The sequence below is a fragment of the Mesoplodon mirus genome (genome assembly GCF_964341445.2).
Source record: "Mesoplodon mirus genome assembly, chromosome: 18".
NCBI lineage: Eukaryota > Metazoa > Chordata > Mammalia > Artiodactyla > Ziphiidae > Mesoplodon > Mesoplodon mirus.
This window is the reverse complement of record NC_138994.1, coordinates 9370073-9387738: the sequence shown is the minus strand read 5'-3', so window position 1 is coordinate 9387738 and position 17666 is coordinate 9370073. Positions and strand designations below refer to the sequence as shown.

The following is a 17666-nucleotide window of genomic DNA, read 5'->3' as shown; positions in this document are numbered from 1 at the left end:
CATGCTCTCGAACCTCCAGCAGACTCTCCAGCCCTCACACTGAGGGCAGAGGCTTCACCAGGGTGAGGAAGATATTTTTCAGGAACAGTGAATTATCTATACCCAAATTTGCCTGAGAGAGAGAGAGCATTTTTCTTTTTCTAAAAAGACAATTTTTCTTCTGTGGGAGGAGTACCTCCCAAAGTAGCACAGGTACTGGTAAAGAATTAAAGTACTATAAAAGGTGACCAAAATTTTCTACACCACTGCCTGAGTGTTCTCATTGGAGTCCAAAAAGCAGTGTCTTCTGCAGAAAGACTTGATGCATTTAAGTTAAAATTCTAAAACGGTATCAATTTCCTTAGCAAATTTTGTTTTAGAGAAGCAGTACAATAGTAAATCACATCCAGGCTACACCTTCCTGATTGGAGACCTAAATGAATAATCTTTACAGTGCCATGAATTGCAACTAACCATCTGCCATCTATTCAGCAATATTTCTACTCACCCACAGCCTTAAGGAAGCGGTTGTTATCTGTTAGCACCTTTATGAAGTCTGAGAAATTCACCTTCCCATCTCCTGCAACAGAGATCTAAAGCTCAGAACAAGGATATATTTACCTTCCCACTTCACTCCCACCTCTATATTTCTATTATTAGAATATGCCAGAGTTTTACCCTGTTTCCTCTAAAATTAAAGGATAGCGAGTGCTATTAGAGTGTTTGTGTTTCAATGAAAGAATAAAAATTTGGGTAGAGTTAGTAGAAACAAGTGACACTTTAATTAATGGTGACTGACACACATGGGATGCTGCTTATTGAATGGGGCACTGGCAGGTGGGTGAGGAGTGGTGAGATGAGGTACTGTGCTGAATATATATTCCACACAACACACCAACTTGGGCTATTACTATTAGTCACTAAATCAGTATATTCAAAGAAAACATTACCTATGTGCTTTAAAAATATCAATAAAAATGCTGTGGCATTTAAGACTCAATATAGGTGGGCTCTAATGATGGAAGGAAGATTTGTACTAAAATGATTCAAACAGAAACAAAGGGCTTGGATTTCCTTGGCAATGTAGGCAGATAGGGTAGGGGGTCCCGGAGGAAGAAAACTAGGCATAACTTTCTTGACATAAGAGAAGCCATTTTAGGCCTAAGCCATTTTGTCATCTAAGCCTGGCCATAGTGCTTGTCCTTGCAGAAGAATACGCCTCATAGTTAATGAGTTGAAAGGAACAAAGAATGTAAGAACAGACTGGTATTACCAGGCCAGGAAAATAACTTAACCATATTGGAAACAATATATCAGTTGTAAAGACTCCCAGTTCTGTTTTGAAAATTGAGGTTAGCCTGAAGCACATTCTTGAGCTGTTTTACAGGATCCAAACCCCCTTGAGCACACTCAACCTTTACCAGAATACCTAGAGCCTAAGGAATGATGCTGCTGACCTTTGCTGACCCTCATAACCTCAATCAACTAGAGTCTGGACTCTGTCGACCTTTGCCCCAAATCTATGCTGAATTCTCCTCTGCTCCAGCCCCTTCATGAATATGCATGTACCCTTAGCTTAAAACCTCCCCATTCTTGCTGTCTGGGGAGACACTGCTTTGGGAAAGATCCTCAGCATTCTCCTTACTTGTTGCAAGTAATAAATCCTTCCTTCTGCTCTTTGGCTTGGTTGTGTCTTTTGCCTCAACACCCACCAAGAGGTGAAGCCAACTTTGGCTAACAGTAACAGGTAATTTTTGAAATTGTCAATGCCTTTGTATCTGTTATTTCAAGGCACAATCCAAAATGTACATTAGGACAAGTAATCTGAATTTGATATTAAATACGACAGTCACTTTTCGTTTCCACACAGGCTTTTTCAAAGACTAGCCCATTTTATAGTATTAATTTGATTTCATAACTTGTACACTGATAACTTTAAAGAGAAACACATATATGTGCTTTTGGCAAATGAATGAGGTTTACTTCTCATGTTTATGTAGTCTGAGAAAAAAAATATATTTATAAAAATTTTTTATGAAAAAAATAATGACAAGTCAAAGTACTCACGATCAATATCAGCACATATTAGTTCATTATAGACCTCATGCTTGGTTAGATTCACTCCCAACTTAGCTAAAGTGCACATCATTCCATGTAAATCAATACAGCCAGTTTCATCCTTGTTAAAGAAGTTGTAGGCATCTTGGAAGGCTGGGGAAATGGAATTAGGTTAGGACAGTTATTTAAGAATAAATACATATTCTTATGGAACTAGAACAGATATTACCGTTGATTGGAGGTCATGTTCTGAAAAACTAGAGAAATTTGAGTATTTAGTAGACATTTCTTATAAAGGACAGTGTCCTTCCATGAGATTTGAACTAGAATAAACTAATTGGTGGAAACGCAAATATGTAGGCAAAATGGCTTTTGAAAGATGTTCATACCCTAATTCCTGGAACCTGTGAATGTATTACTTTACATGACAAAAGGGATTTTGCAGATGTAATTAAGGTAGATTACCCTGGATTATCTGAATGGGTCCCTTATGAAGCAAGAGAGATGTGGCAGATGAAGTGAGAGATTCAAAGCAGGAGAAGGACTTGACTCACTGTTGCTGGTTTGAAGATGGAGAGGGCATGTGATGTGGAATGCAGGCAGCCTTAAAGGTCTGAGAGAGGCTCCTGGCTGACAGCCAGAAAGGAAATGGGACCTCAGCCCTATACTGCAAGGAACTGCATTCTGCCAAAAACTTGAACAAGCTCAGAAGCAGATTCTCCTCCAGAGCCTCCAGATAAAAGGCCAAGCTGGTCAACACCTTCTTTTCAGCCTTGTAAGACCCAGAGAAGAGGAAGCAGGTGAGCCCACCTGACTTCTGACTATAGATCTATGAGGTCTGAATGTTTTGTACAGACTTAAAGATTTTTAAAGAAATACTCAAGGCATTAACTGGAGCCAAAGTTAGACATGTATTTTCTAAAATTAGTAAATGAAGAGGTGAATCCAGAACAAGGTATTCTCCCAAATGGTACCAGTATAAAACATTTCATATCATATTCAAATTTTAGCATCTCTGTGTATAAGAATGATTAATTCTATAGAAATAAGATACATGCCTTATATTTGTGTGAAAAGTTAACATCTCTCTCCCTTGATATAAGGCTGTCTTCTCTAGGGCTGGAACTATCTCTGAAGTGTTTCTTTTTTTCTCCCAGTATTTCTGGCATGTAGTAGGCTTTCCTGCAGCTTAATCAACAAATATTTATTGCATGCCTTCTATGTGCCAGGTGCTGCTGTAAGCGCCTAGGATACATTAGTGCACTAAACAGACAAAGATTCTGCCCTTATATAAATGTAATAAATAGGTAAGATAGAGAGCATGTTAGAAGGTTAGAAGGTGGTAAGTGCTATGGAAAAAGAGAATAAGTAATACAGGGTTGGGGGGGGTTGGGATTTCTAGGGATTGAAGGATAGGTTGCTTGTCTTAAAATGTAAGATTTGAGCAAAAACTTGAAAGGTGAGAGAGAGTGGATATCTGGAAGAAGAGAGGACTAGGCAGAGGGAAGAGCCAGAGCACAAAGACCGTAAGGGGAACGGGCCTGGCATGTTCCAGGAACAGCAAGGATGCTAGCGTGGCTGGAGCAGAGTGAGCCAGAGGAAAGAAGTAGGAGAGGTCAGAGAGGTAATATGTGTGTGGTTATGTTTTAAAATTTATTTCAAATTTTATTTCAGATTGGTTTTAGATGTAGTTGCAAAGATAGAACAGAGAGTTCTCTCACCCAGTTTCCCATAACATTGACATTTTACATTACTATGGTACATTCGTCACATCAAAGAAGCCAACACTGGTGTAGTTCTATTAACTAAACTGTAGACATGATTCGGATTTTACTCGTTTTTCCCTACACCCTTTTTCTGTCCAAGATCCCATCCAGGACACCATATTACAATTAGTCATCATGTTTTTTTAACCTCTTCTCTATAACAGTTTATCTGACTTTCCTTTTTTTCTGATACCCTTGCTAGTTTTTCTTTCTTTGTTTTTTGTTTTTTTGGCTGTGTTGGGTCTTCGTTGCTGCATGCGTGCTTTCTCTAGTTGCAGCGATTGGGGGCTACTTTCCTTGAGGTGTGCGGGCTTCTCATTGCGGTGGCTCCTCTTGTTGCGGAGCACGGGCTCTAGGCACACGGGCTTCAGTAGTAGTGGCGCGCAGGCTCAGTAGTTATGGCTCGCAGGCTTAGTTGCTCCGTGGCATGGGGGATCTTCCTGGACCAGGGATCTAACCTGTGTTCCCTGCGTTGGCAGGGGGATTCTTAGCCACTGCGCCAGCAGGGAAGTCCCACCCTTGTCAGTTTTGAGGAGTGTTGTTCAGGTACTTTGTAGAAGTCCTTCAATTTGGGTTTTTCTGATGTTCTTCTCATGGTTAGCCTGAGATTATGGGTTTTGGGGAGGAAGGCCACAGAACTGAAGTGGTGTTATCATCATTATATTAAGGCTATCAACATGACTTATCACTGGTGATGGCAACCTTGATTAACTGGCTGAGGCAGTGTTTGTCAGATTTTTCCACTGTAAACTTCCCTCCTTCCTTTTTCGTATTCTACTCTTTGGAAGCAAGTTGCTAAGGGTGGTCCAGACTCAAGGGACAGAGGGCTCAGGGGAATGGGGATTAAGCTCTACCTCCTGGAAGAGCTACTATCTACACACATTATTTGGAATTCTCTTGTAAGAGAGATTTGTCTCTTCTTCATTTAAAAAATTCAATCACGGGACTTCCCTGGTGGCGCAGTGGTTAAGAATCCGCCTGCCAATGCAGGGCACACGGGTTCGAGCCCTGGTCCAGGAAGATCCCACATGCCATGGAGCAGCTAAGCCTGTGCGCCACAACTACTGAGCCCGCGTGCCACAACTATTGAAGCCCGTGTGCCTAGAGCCCAAGCTCCACAACAAGAGAAGCCACCACAATGAAAAGCCCGCGCACCGCAACCAAGAGTAGTCCCTGCTTGATGCAACTGGAGAAAGCCCGTGTGCAGCAACGAAGACCCAACACAGCAAAAAAAAAAAAAAAATTCAATCATTTATTTCTATCACTAGGGACTTATCGATATTTATTTTATACTTTGAGTTATAATCCAATACTATTCTATTTATTTTTGTTGTTCAAACTGTTCCAGCTTTGGCTGTTGTGAGCTCTTTCAGGTTCATTTCTGTATCTCCTTGACATGCTCTTGTCCTTTTGTATTTTGAGCATCTCCTTACTTTCTGGCACTGCAAGATATTCCAGGTTCATTTTGTATATTCTCTGCCAAAGCCCTAGAATCAGCCATTTATCCAAGGAACTCTGATTCTTTCATAGGAGACTGATATTGGAAGTCAAGATCTGGGTGCTGGGTATGCTTGTTGCCGTGGGGGTGTCAGGGCTTTTAAGTCCTCTCAGCAAACAGAGCTAGGAAATATATGCACATATACTAACCCATGTATACACACAGATCATATTATTTCTTGATCTATCCATCTGCATCCATATTAAGTTAAACATGAGTTCACACTAATGTCTCACTCTAATCCAGTTCCACTGCTTCACTTTAGCCTTCTCCCCTTGTTTATCAGAAACTTCCTACTCCAACAGAGAGAAACCTGGCTCCCACCATCCACCACTGAGTCACTTATTTATTCAATTGTCATATACATGTACAACAGTTTCAGAATTGTTAATCTATACCCCATGAGAAACAACTTTACTAATTAGAGTATATTGTGTGTTGTTTATGTATAGCTCCTTTTGTGTTCAGTCTTACATTTTCTAGTCAAAATGTCGTTTTCAGAGTTACGTAGGTCAGCGCCTCCCTCTCCCCGACGTGACTTATATTTTAACAGGATCACTGTGGCTGTTGTTAGAACAGACTTTTGTAAGGATTTGGGTAGAAGCAGGGAGACTAGCCTCAGGTAGGAGGCTACTGTGGGCGAGCAATAACAGTGCTTTAGACCAGGGTTGTAGCAGTAGAGGTGGTATAAATCTCGATCTATTTTTTTTTTTTTTTTTTTTTTTTCGCGGTACGCAGGCCTCTCACTGTTGTGGCCTCTCCCGTTGCGGAGCACAGGCTCCAGACGCGCAGGCTCAGCGGCCATGGCTCACGGGCCTCGCCGCTCCGCGGCATGTGGGATCTTCCCAGACCGGGGCACGAACCCGTGTCCCGTGCATCGGCAGGCGGACTCTCAACCACTGCACCACCAGGGAAGCCCCTCGATCTATTTTAAACGTAGAGCCAATGAGATTTCCTGATGGATTTTATTTATTTATTTATATATATTTTAAAATACACATTTCTTCCTTCCTTCCTTCCTTTATTTATTTATTTATTTATTTATTTATATTTTTGGCTGCATTGGGTCTTTGTTGCTGCACACAGGCTTTCTCTAGTTGCCGCGAGCGGGGGCGACTCTTCGTTGTGGTGGGAGGGCTTCTCATTCTGGTGGCTTCTCTTGCTGTGGAGCACGGGCTCTAGGCACGTGGGCTTCAGTAATTGCGGCATGGGGGCTCAGTAGTTGTGGCCTGCAGGCTCTAGAGCAGTCTCAGTAGTTGTGGCACACGGGCTTAGTTGCTCCACAGCATGTGGGATCTTCCCTGACCAGGGCTCAAACCCATGTCCCCTGCATTAGCAGGCGGATTGTTAACCACTGTGCCACCAGAGAAGTCCCTCCTGATGGATTTAGAGGTAGGGTGAGGTAGGGTGAGAACGAAGAGTCAAGGATGAGTCCAGAGTTTTTCCAGAACAAGTGGAAGGATGAAACATCATTATCTGAGATGGGGAAGGCTATGGGTAGGTCAAATTTTAAAAGTAAGAGGCTGAGGGGAGGGGAGGATGGGGAGTTACTGGTTAATGGGTCTGGAGGTTCAGTTTGGGATGACGAAAAAGTTCTGGAGGTGGATGGTAGTGATGGTTAGAGGACAGTGTGAACATATTTAATGCCACTGATCTGTGTGAACTCTTAAAAATGGTTAAAATTGTAATTTTTATGTTATGTATATTTTACTACAATAAAAAAAAAAGAGTAAGAGGAACATATCAGGAGTTCAGTTGTTTTTTTGTTTTTTTTTTTTTTTTGCCACGCCATGTGGCTTGCAGAATCTTAGTTCCCTGAACCTGGGACCCCAGCAGCGGCAGCGTGGAGTCCTAACCACTGGATTGCCAGGGAATTTCCCAGGAGTTCAGTTTTTGACATGTTGAGTTTGAGGTGTCTATTCGACATACAATTGGAGATGTCAGGTAGGCAGTTAGATATGAGTCTGGAGCTGGGGAGAGAGACCTGGCTGGACATATACATTTGGGAATTGTTGGCATATAGGTATTTAAGGCCTAAGACTAGATGAGATCACCCCATGTGTGAGTGGGATGAAGAAGAGAAGAGGATCAAGGACTGAGCTCTGGGGTGGTCTAACATGAAGAGGAATCAGGAGAAAGGGAGAAACTAGCAAAGCAGACTGAGGAGTGACCAGTGAGGTAGGAAGAAAACAAGAACGTGTAAATATCTAGGAATGGGAAAAATAGTTTTGGAGACAATGAGTATAGACACCTCTTTCGGGGAATTTTTCTGCAAAGAGGAGCAAAGAAATCCTATAGTAGCTGGAGGAGGAAATGAGGTCACAATATATTTCTTAGGGGAAATAATAGTAAATTTGTATAATAGGAATGATATAATAGAGAGTGAAAAAAATTGGTGTTGGAGAGGGGGGCACAGTTTCTTTGGTCATATCTTTGAATTTGAGAGAGGGATGTGATCTAGTCCACAATGGAAGGATTGACTTTAGATAAAAGTATAAAGTTCATTTGTGGAAGAGGGAGGAGGGCAGAGTTTGTGGGGACAGATGCTGGTGGGGGTAGATATGGAAGCGGGAGTCTGTGGAAGTTCTATTCTGACTGCAGAATCAGAATTCTCCGATTATAAAGGGGTAGGAAGCAAGGATATCAACTGAGAGTGAGGATGGTAGCAGATGTTGGGGGTTTGGAGGTGTTCAATAAATATTTGTAAAATGAACAAATTAACCTCTCATAGAGCTTAATCCTCACGACAACCACGTTTTCTAGTTTCTGTATTTGATGCTTTGATATCTGGGGCCTTGCTGATCCTGGAGGGCCTGCCCCTCCCATAACTAGCCAGCTCCTAGCGATAGTAAAAGACTTGCCTGTGAGCATGTTCTTCATATACAAACCAACCAATCCAGAGACCGTATCCCCAGTCACCAACTTTCTTAGGCTCTTAAACTCTGGGCTACTGTTCCTCTGTCCTCATCACTGCAGGGCCAGGTATCAGACAACTAGGGACAGCCCTGAATACCCAGAGCTCACTGAAATGATTTAACTAGCCAATCCTAAACCTGCTTATCCTGCCTTGTCTATTCCTTCCTGTAGAAACCAAACTAAGGCTCTTGCCCACTTCCCTCTACCCTTTGCCTTTTGACTGACACTGGTGCTTCCCTCTTCATGGTGTGCTGTGCCTCTTATTTTTAGGGATCTCTGAGAATAAAATACTTCTTCCGGGACAGTTGCTTCTATGTCTGTATGTACAACAATACCTGATTAAAACAAATAGTGGGTACCCTTAAAGCACCAATGTATATTAGTTTACTTCAGAAACCTTGAAGTATTATAAAGCCATAAACTGTTATTATTAAGGCATTTAGTTCAGTTTTACAGTGAAAAATGAAGTTGTGATTCTGCCAATCTCTTGTGTTTCCCAAACCAGCTTTCCCAGCAATAAAGGTGATTTTTGATTCCTGTCTCTTGGAGGAATTTCTTAGTTGGTTCCAAACTTGGAGGGGTGAAGCATTAATCTTCTCAGAACCCAAACACAGCCATGCTTGATTTTTTTTTTTTTTTTTTTTTTAGTTTTTCTAGTGTGTCATGTTTTCCCTTTTCTCTGGGCCTTTGCAGATTCCACTCTTTCTACCCAGAACCCTCCCTTCTGTGCTCTTTGTCTGATTTACTCATTATTCAGCTTTCGCTGGGACTTCCCTCCTATCCTTACTAAGTTAGGACACTTTCTTTTATGCTCCTTTAACTCTATACTTTCCCTATCATAACTTGTGTCATGTTGTAATTTAAATGGTTCAATCAACAAATTCATGGTTTAACTGTCTTCCCTGTAAGACTTCCTATTAGGGCAGGGAACATGTCTGACCTGTGTTTTGCCTAGTACACTGTTGGCTTTAAGTATTTGTTGTTTGGATGAATGAACTGTAGCGAGGGTAGCTCATTTTATCCTTATAATTTTTTTCTGTGATAAATTCTGGGACTTTAGTTGTGTTGATACTGCTTTGCTACTTAATTTCTATTTGACCTTGTATTTTTTCTTCTGCACACCACAAGTTCTCCTTGGAATAAAAATATTTGGCCAGGACTGTCTAAATTCTTAAAGATGTCTATTTGAAAGTAATCCCCCAGGACTTCCCTGGTGGTCAGTGGGTAAGACTCCATGCTCCCAATTCAGGGGGCCCAGGTTCGATCCCTGGTTGGGGAACTAGTTCCCGCATGCATGTGGCAAATAAGAGTCCTCGTGCTGCAACTAAGAAGTCCGCATGCTGCAACTAAGAAGTCTGCATGCCACAACTAAAGATCCCACATGGTGCAACTAAAAATCCCACCTGCCACAATGAAGATCCCACGTGCCGCAACTAAGACTTGGCACAGCCAAAAACTAAATAAATATTAAAAAAAGTAATCCACCTTCCTTCCCACAAATTAGACATTGTATCATAAAATATAGATATTTTTTGCTTTTAAATAACAGAGTACTGTAGACAACCTTTGAAATCCCAGATCTCCCTTAGAGAAAAAAAATGATCAGATATGTTAAGGGGCTTTTGTTTATGCTTTCATTTTGGGATGGGTCTCATTACCTCGTATTTGTGAAGGGCTCAACTTCCTTTCTTTGTGCTGTAATTGGCTTGGCAGAGGTCCTGGTAAATCTTTATCCCTGAGAAAAGAGATACTTATTGAAACCAGCAAATATTAGTTCCCTTCTTCAGCTTCTGCTGACTGGAGTGACTGTAAGCATCAAAATATATCCAGAGTCACACCACCTAAGGGCCCTGTTACTGTCAATTGCCAATAGCTACAGGATGGACAGTGATGTTGGCCACCGAGGTCCACCTCTCCCCTATACTTGCCCATCAACCTTACCCCCTTAAAAAAATCTGATTTCTCCTATTTTACAAAAGAGGAAACTGAGGCTCAGAGGAATTAAATAACTTGTCCTGAGTCACACAGCTAATAACTGGAAGCCCTGGGATTCAGATCCAGGTTTATTTGTTGCCAAAGTTGAAGAATATAAGCCTCACACTATTCCGATTGTTGGAAATATAAGTTGTTTCAAATTTTTAACTAGTTTAAATAATCTTATGGTGAATATACTTATAGTGAAATTTTGTATTCACATTTATTTTACAACTTTGCCAAATTGTATTTTTACCAGCATATGAGAGAGCGAGAGCGGTAGATCGATCTCTTTCTCTCTTTCTCCCTCTCCCTCTCTCTCTGTCTCTCTGTCTCGATGTCTCTATATCAACCATATCTATCTATCTCTCATCAAGAGAGAAAAGTTCTGGAAAGTTTGGAACCCTAGGTGACCTTTTATTTCCTCAGGAAAATAAAATATGGAAAAAGAGGAAAATATGAATACTTTGGGGATATTTTGTATATATCTGCAGCAATTTATTAGTTTAGGAACATAAAAATGTATTATGCAGAACTGAGTTTACTTATAATATGGTAATTTAATAGTAAATTTATAATCATAATTTTATGGATTAATTTTATTTAAAATACATTTAGTTTTGATACTAGTAGAACTAAAAGCTTTAAGAAATATGTCATCTCTTAGTTTTTGTGCTTTTACAAGAAGCAATTTAAAAAGTAAAACTATAAGAAATACTAAACATGGTAGTTAAATAAAAAAATTATAGCTTATGAATTTAGTATCCTCTACAGTGTCTACTAGATTCAGCCCATTTTTAAAGAGGACCTGGTAAAATAGGAGGTGAAATGCACCATTCTCAATTTTTCTGACATGGAATTTGATCTAATTAGTCTTATTTTTCTCAGCTTTTACTAACATTGATATCTTCTAGTGTTTGCTTTTCATTACCAACTTGATGCCTTTACTCAGATTGGTTATTTTATATTTGTTGTATTTCTAAATATAAACAGATTTCTTTTGCATGATATAAAAGATGCAGTGGATGGAGAAATATGAAGTTCTCAAGAAGCAAGAAGAAAGTAGAAGCCCAGGCAATGCAAGTTCTTTATTAACTACATTTAAAAAACCATACTCTTGGCAGAATTTCAAATCTTATCTTGGATCAAACATGGGAAATAGTTTTTTTTATTTTACAGTGTTTCAAAGGTTCAAAGAACCTTAGGTTTGGAATGAACCCAGTCTTAGCCTCTCATCTCATGTAGGAATTCCCTCTACATGTGGTATTATCTAGTCTTTGCTTGACTACTTTCAGTGACAAGGAAGTCACTACTTCAAGAGATAGTTCGTGATGAAGGGTAAGGGAACAATGAGATCAAGGAATTTGGCTGCTATAAGGTTGTGTTACCCACATCCTGATTAAAAAGTCCGTCATATATTCCTGTAGAATGGCATAGTCAAGGACACCACTCAAAGTGGCAAAGAAAATGGATAATTGTGAGAGATGAGAGACTTTTCTTTTTATGATCTGATAAAATTTGCATCAGGCTTTCATTTTCAGTCATTAGTGGCTACTGTTTATTGGAATGTATAGTTATCAGATTGAGAAAAAGCTATTGTTAATGTCACAGGCAAACCTCCCTTCCCAATTTTAGCTCAAGGTTAGTCATAGCTAATTTATCAGATTTCATTTTACTGGCCATTGTTGAGCTACATACTCTTTCTCTATATTCTGACGCTTAGGGGTTTATGATCCTCTGAGTTTATTCTCCTGTAAACCGGCACTTGAAATGTCTTAATGTGTAACTGACAACTCCTTTAGCCTTCTGATAACCCTCTTCTTCTGGGGTATTCTGTCCCCTCACACAAAAATAGCCTCTCATTTGGGAGAATAGGAAGGAGAACTCTGTTTCTCTAATCAAAAAGTATCTATCTATCTATCTTTCTTTTCATAAAAGAATCTTTATCTTCAATTCAGATGTTTTGTTTTATAATTAACTTTATCACAGAATAGATATTTGAAGAACATTCTAACTTGTTTCATTATAGCCTTTATGAGCATTTAATATATTCATCACCTTAATAATTCTTTATCTTAATATATTGATCACCTTAATAAATTCATTACTTACCTCCTGCCATGGAAGTTGGGTATTTTTGTTGAAGGATTCAGTTTAAGTTTTGCTTTAGTATCAGAAACTGCCATGTGGCCAGTAACTCTGTCTGGAATTCAGAAGATACAGTTAAGGATCAAATCGCAGATTAATTTGTTTATATTCTTTTACAACTTTCCCAGCTCGAGACCTGGAGTTTGAAGTCCAGGGCCTCATGGAATGGAAATATGTGCAAATGCAAGTTAGAGGTATGTGCAAAGTTGGAAGGCCATGTGGACGGGTCCCTTTACTATCCCAAGATCTCTAAGCGAAACTTCTTGCCATTGCTCCTCCTGCAAATAGTATCATTCTGATCCTATATAAAAATAAATGGTAAAGCATTCTGAAAGTATGTAGAAAAAGTTATTTAAACACAAAATTTATTTTTAAAATGTATTTTTCATCTCGTAATTGACAGAGAATAAAATGTTATAGCATTTGCAAAATATTTACCTAATTGTTTATATCTTGGATAGCTGCCTGGTAGTAAGTAGATTTTCCCAGGGTTTCCTTCTGGGAGGTCCACCCCTGCCTGCCCTATCAGTTCTTATGAACCCACTGGTCTTTTTAAAAAATAAGAATAGGGTGGGATCTAATGCTGTTTTGCTACCTTAGATCCCCCTGAATGGACTATTAACCACTAAGGACTCCCTAGTCATTCCTTTCTACTTCTGCATAGTTTAAGAATCAGAACCTATGGACCAGAAGCTAGGTTGGTAGGGCTTCTCCCTTTTATTGTTGGTCTTATCTCTCTAATTATCCTTTTTTTAATATAAATTTATTTATTTATATTTATTTATTTTTGGCTGCATTGGGTCTTCGTTGCTGTGCGCGGGCTTTCTCTAGTTGCGGTGAGCAGGGGCTACTCTTTGTTGTGGTGCACGGGCTTCTCATTGCGGTGGCTTCTCTTGTTGCGGAGCACGGGCTCTAGGCACACGGGCTTCAGTAGTAGTGGCGCGCAGGCTCAGTAGTTATGGCTCGCAGGCTTAGTTGCTCCGTGGCATGGGGGATCTTCCTGGACCAGGGATCTAACCTGTGTTCCCTGCGTTGGCAGGGGGATTCTTAGCCACTGTGCCAGCAGGGAAGTCCCACCCTTGTCAGTTTTGAGGAGTGTTGTTCAGGTACTTTGTAGAAGTCCTTCAATTTGGGTTTTTCTGATGTTCTTCTCATGGTTAGCCTGAGATTATGGGTTTTGGGGAGGAAGGCCACAGAACTGAAGTGGTGTTATCATCATTATATTAAGGCTATCAACATGACTTATCACTGGTGATGGCAACCTTGATTAACTGGCTGAGGCAGTGTTTGTCAGATTTTTCCACTGTAAACTTCCCTCCTTCCTTTTTCATATTCTACTCTTTGGAAGCAAGTTGCTAAGGGTGGTCCAGACTCAAGGGACAGAGGGCTCAGGGGAATGGGGATTAAGCTCTACCTCCTGGAAGAGCTACTATCTACACACATTATTTGGAATTCTCTTGTAAGAGAGATTTGTCTCTTCTTCATTTAAAAAATTCAATCATGGGACTTCCCTGGTGGCGCAGTGGTTAAGTGGTTAAGAATCTGCCTGCCAATGCAGGGCACACGGGTTCGAGCCCTGGTCCAGGAAGATCCCACATGCCATGGAGCAGCTAAGCCTGTGCGCCACAACTACTGAGCCCGCGTGCCACAACTATTGAAGCCCGTGCGCCTACAGCCCAAGCTCCACAGCAAGAGAAGCCACCGCAATGAAAAGCCCGCGCACCGCAACCAAGAGTAGTCCCTGCTTGATGCAACTGGAGAAAGCCCGTGTGCAGCAACGAAGACCCAACACAGCAAAAAAAAAATAAAAATAAAAAAAATAAAAAATTCAATCATTTATTTCTATCACTAGGGACTTATCGATATTTATTTTATACTTTGAGTTATAATCCAATACTATTCTATTTATTTTTGTTGTTCAAACTGTTCCAGCTTTGGCTGTTGTGAGCTCTTTCAGGTTCATTTCTGTATCTCCTTGACATGCTCTTGTCCTTTTGTATTTTGAGCATCTCCTTACTTTCTGGCACTGCAAGATATTCCAGGTTCATTTTGTATATTCTCTGCCAAAGCCCTAGAATCAGCCATTTATCCAAGGAACTCTGATTCTTTCATAGGAGACTGATATTGGAAGTCAAGATCTGGGTGCTGGGTATGCTTGTTGCCGTGGGGGTGTCAGGGCTTTTAAGTCCTCTCAGCAAACAGAGCTAGGAAATATATGCACATATACTAACCCATGTATACACACAGATCATATTATTTCTTGATCTATCCATCTGCATCCATATTAAGTTAAACATGAGTTCACACTAATGTCTCACTCTAATCCAGTTCCACTGCTTCACTTTAGCCTTCTCCCCTTGTTTATCAGAAACTTCCTACTCCAACAGAGAGAAACCTGGCTCCCACCATCCACCACTGAGTCACTTATTTATTCAATTGTCATATACATGTACAACAGTTTCAGAATTGTTAATCTATACCCCATGAGAAACAACTTTACTAATTAGAGTATATTGTGTGTTGTTTATGTATAGCTCCTTTTGTGTTCAGTCTTACATTTTCTAGTCAAAATGTCGTTTTCAGAGTTACGTAGGTCAGCGCCTCCCTCTCCCCGACGTGACTTATATTTTAACAGGATCACTGTGGCTGTTGTTAGAACAGACTTTTGTAAGGATTTGGGTAGAAGCAGGGAGACTAGCCTCAGGTAGGAGGCTACTGTGGGCGAGCAATAACAGTGCTTTAGACCAGGGTTGTAGCAGTAGAGGTGGTATAAATCTCGATCTATTTTTTTTTTTTTTTTTTTTTTTTTCGCGGTACGCAGGCCTCTCACTGTTGTGGCCTCTCCCGTTGCGGAGCACAGGCTCCGGACGCGCAGGCTCAGCGGCCATGGCTACACGGGCCCAGCTGCTCCGCGGCATGTGGGATCTTCCCAGACCGGGGCACGAACCCGTGTCCCGTGCATCGGCAGGCGGACTCTCAACCACTGCACCACCAGGGAAGCCCCTCGATCTATTTTAAACGTAGAGCCAATGAGATTTCCTGATGGACTTTATTTATTTATTTATATATATTTTAAAATACACATTTCTTCCTTCCTTCCTTTATTTATTTATTTATTTATTTATTTATTTATATTTTTGGCTGCATTGGGTCTTTGTTGCTGCACACAGGCTTTCTCTAGTTGCCGCGAGCGGGGGCGACTCTTCGTTGTGGTGGGAGGGCTTCTCATTCTGGTGGCTTCTCTTGCTGTGGAGCACGGGCTCTAGGCACGTGGGCTTCAGTAATTGCGGCATGGGGGCTCAGTAGTTGTGGCCTGCAGGCTCTAGAGCAGTCTCAGTAGTTGTGGCACACGGGCTTAGTTGCTCCACAGCATGTGGGATCTTCCCTGACCAGGGCTCAAACCCATGTCCCCTGCATTAGCAGGCGGATTGTTAACCACTGTGCCACCAGAGAAGTCCCTCCTGATGGATTTAGAGGTAGGGTGAGGTAGGGTGAGAACGAAGAGTCAAGGATGAGTCCAGAGTTTTTCCAGAACAAGTGGAAGGTTGAAACATCATTATCTGAGATGGGGAAGGCTATGGGTAGGTCAAATTTTAAAAGTAAGAGGCTGAGGGGAGGGGAGGATGGGGAGTTACTGGTTAATGGGTCTGGAGGTTCAGTTTGGGATGACGAAAAAGTTCTGGAGGTGGATGGTAGTGATGGTTAGAGGACAGTGTGAACATATTTAATGCCACTGATCTGTGTGAACTCTTAAAAATGGTTAAAATTGTAATTTTTATGTTATGTATATTTTACTACAATAAAAAAAAAAGAGTAAGAGGAACATATCAGGAGTTCAGTTGTTTTTTTTTTTTTTTTTTTTTTTTTTGCCACGCCATGTGGCTTGCAGAATCTTAGTTCCCTGAACCTGGGACCCCAGCAGCGGCAGCGTGGAGTCCTAACCACTGGATTGCCAGGGAATTTCCCAGGAGTTCAGTTTTTGACATGTTGAGTTTGAGGTGTCTATTCGACATACAATTGGAGATGTCAGGTAGGCAGTTAGATATGAGTCTGGAGCTGGGGAGAGAGACCTGGCTGGACATATACATTTGGGAATTGTTGGCATATAGGTATTTAAGGCCTAAGACTAGATGAGATCACCCCATGTGTGAGTGGGATGAAGAAGAGAAGAGGATCAAGGACTGAGCTCTGGGGTGGTCTAACATGAAGAGGAATCAGGAGAAAGGGAGAAACTAGCAAAGCAGACTGAGGAGTGACCAGTGAGGTAGGAAGAAAACAAGAACGTGTAAATATCTAGGAATGGGAAAAATAGTTTTGGAGACAATGAGTATAGACACCTCTTTCGGGGAATTTTTCTGCAAAGAGGAGCAAAGAAATCCTATAGTAGCTGGAGGAGGAAATGAGGTCACAATATATTTCTTAGGGGAAATAATAGTAAATTTGTATGATAATAGGAATGATATAATAGAGAGTGAAAAAAATTGGTGTTGGAGAGGGGGGCACAGTTTCTTTGGTCATATCTTTGAATTTGAGAGAGGGATGTGATCTAGTCCACAATGGAAGGATTGACTTTAGATAAAAGTATAAAGTTCATTTGTGGAAGAGGGCGGAGGGCAGAGTTTGTGGGGACAGATGCTGGTGGGGGTAGATATGGAAGCGGGAGTCTGTGGAAGTTCTATTCTGACTGCAGAATCAGAATTCTCCGATTATAAAGGGGTAGGAAGCAAGGATATCAACTGAGAGTGAGGATGGTAGCAGATGTTGGGGATTTGGAGGTGTTCAATAAATATTTGTAAAATGAACAAATTAACCTCTCATAGAGCTTAATCCTCACGACAACCACGTTTTCTAGTTTCTGTATTTGATGCTTTGATATCTGGGGCCTTGCTGATCCTGGAGGGCCTGCCCCTCCCATAACTAGCCAGCTCCTAGCGATAGTAAAAGACTTGCCTGTGAGCATGTTCTTCATATACAAACCAACCAATCCAGAGACCGTATCCCCAGTCACCAACTTTCTTAGGCTCTTAAACTCTGGGCTACTGTTCCTCTGTCCTCATCACTGCAGGGCCAGGTATCAGACAACTAGGGACAGCCCTGAATACCCAGAGCTCACTGAAATGATTTAACTAGCCAATCCTAAACCTGCTTATCCTGCCTTGTCTATTCCTTCCTGTAGAAACCAAACTAAGGCTCTTGCCCACTTCCCTCTACCCTTTGCCTTTTGACTGACACTGGTGCTTCCCTCTTCATGGTGTGCTGTGCCTCTTATTTTTAGGGATCTCTGAGAATAAAATACTTCTTCCGGGACAGTTGTTTCTATGTCTGTA

The 17666-nt window shown here is 41.1% G+C and overlaps 1 protein-coding gene across 1 annotated transcript in view; it reads right to left on the bottom strand.

Moving 5' to 3' along the window:
- The window catches only part of EFCAB3 (EF-hand calcium binding domain 3), a 58793-nt gene that overhangs the window by 18949 nt on the left and 22178 nt on the right, over positions 1 to 17666 (bottom strand). The window contains exons 7-10 of the mRNA XM_082602916.1: positions 12304 to 12394; positions 9876 to 9952; positions 2047 to 2190; positions 488 to 559 (exon numbers count right to left, since the gene is read on the bottom strand). Of these exons, the coding sequence (XP_082459042.1) occupies positions 488 to 559; positions 2047 to 2190; positions 9876 to 9952; positions 12304 to 12394 (384 nt within the window). The remainder of the gene's footprint in view (positions 1 to 487; positions 560 to 2046; positions 2191 to 9875; positions 9953 to 12303; positions 12395 to 17666) is intronic.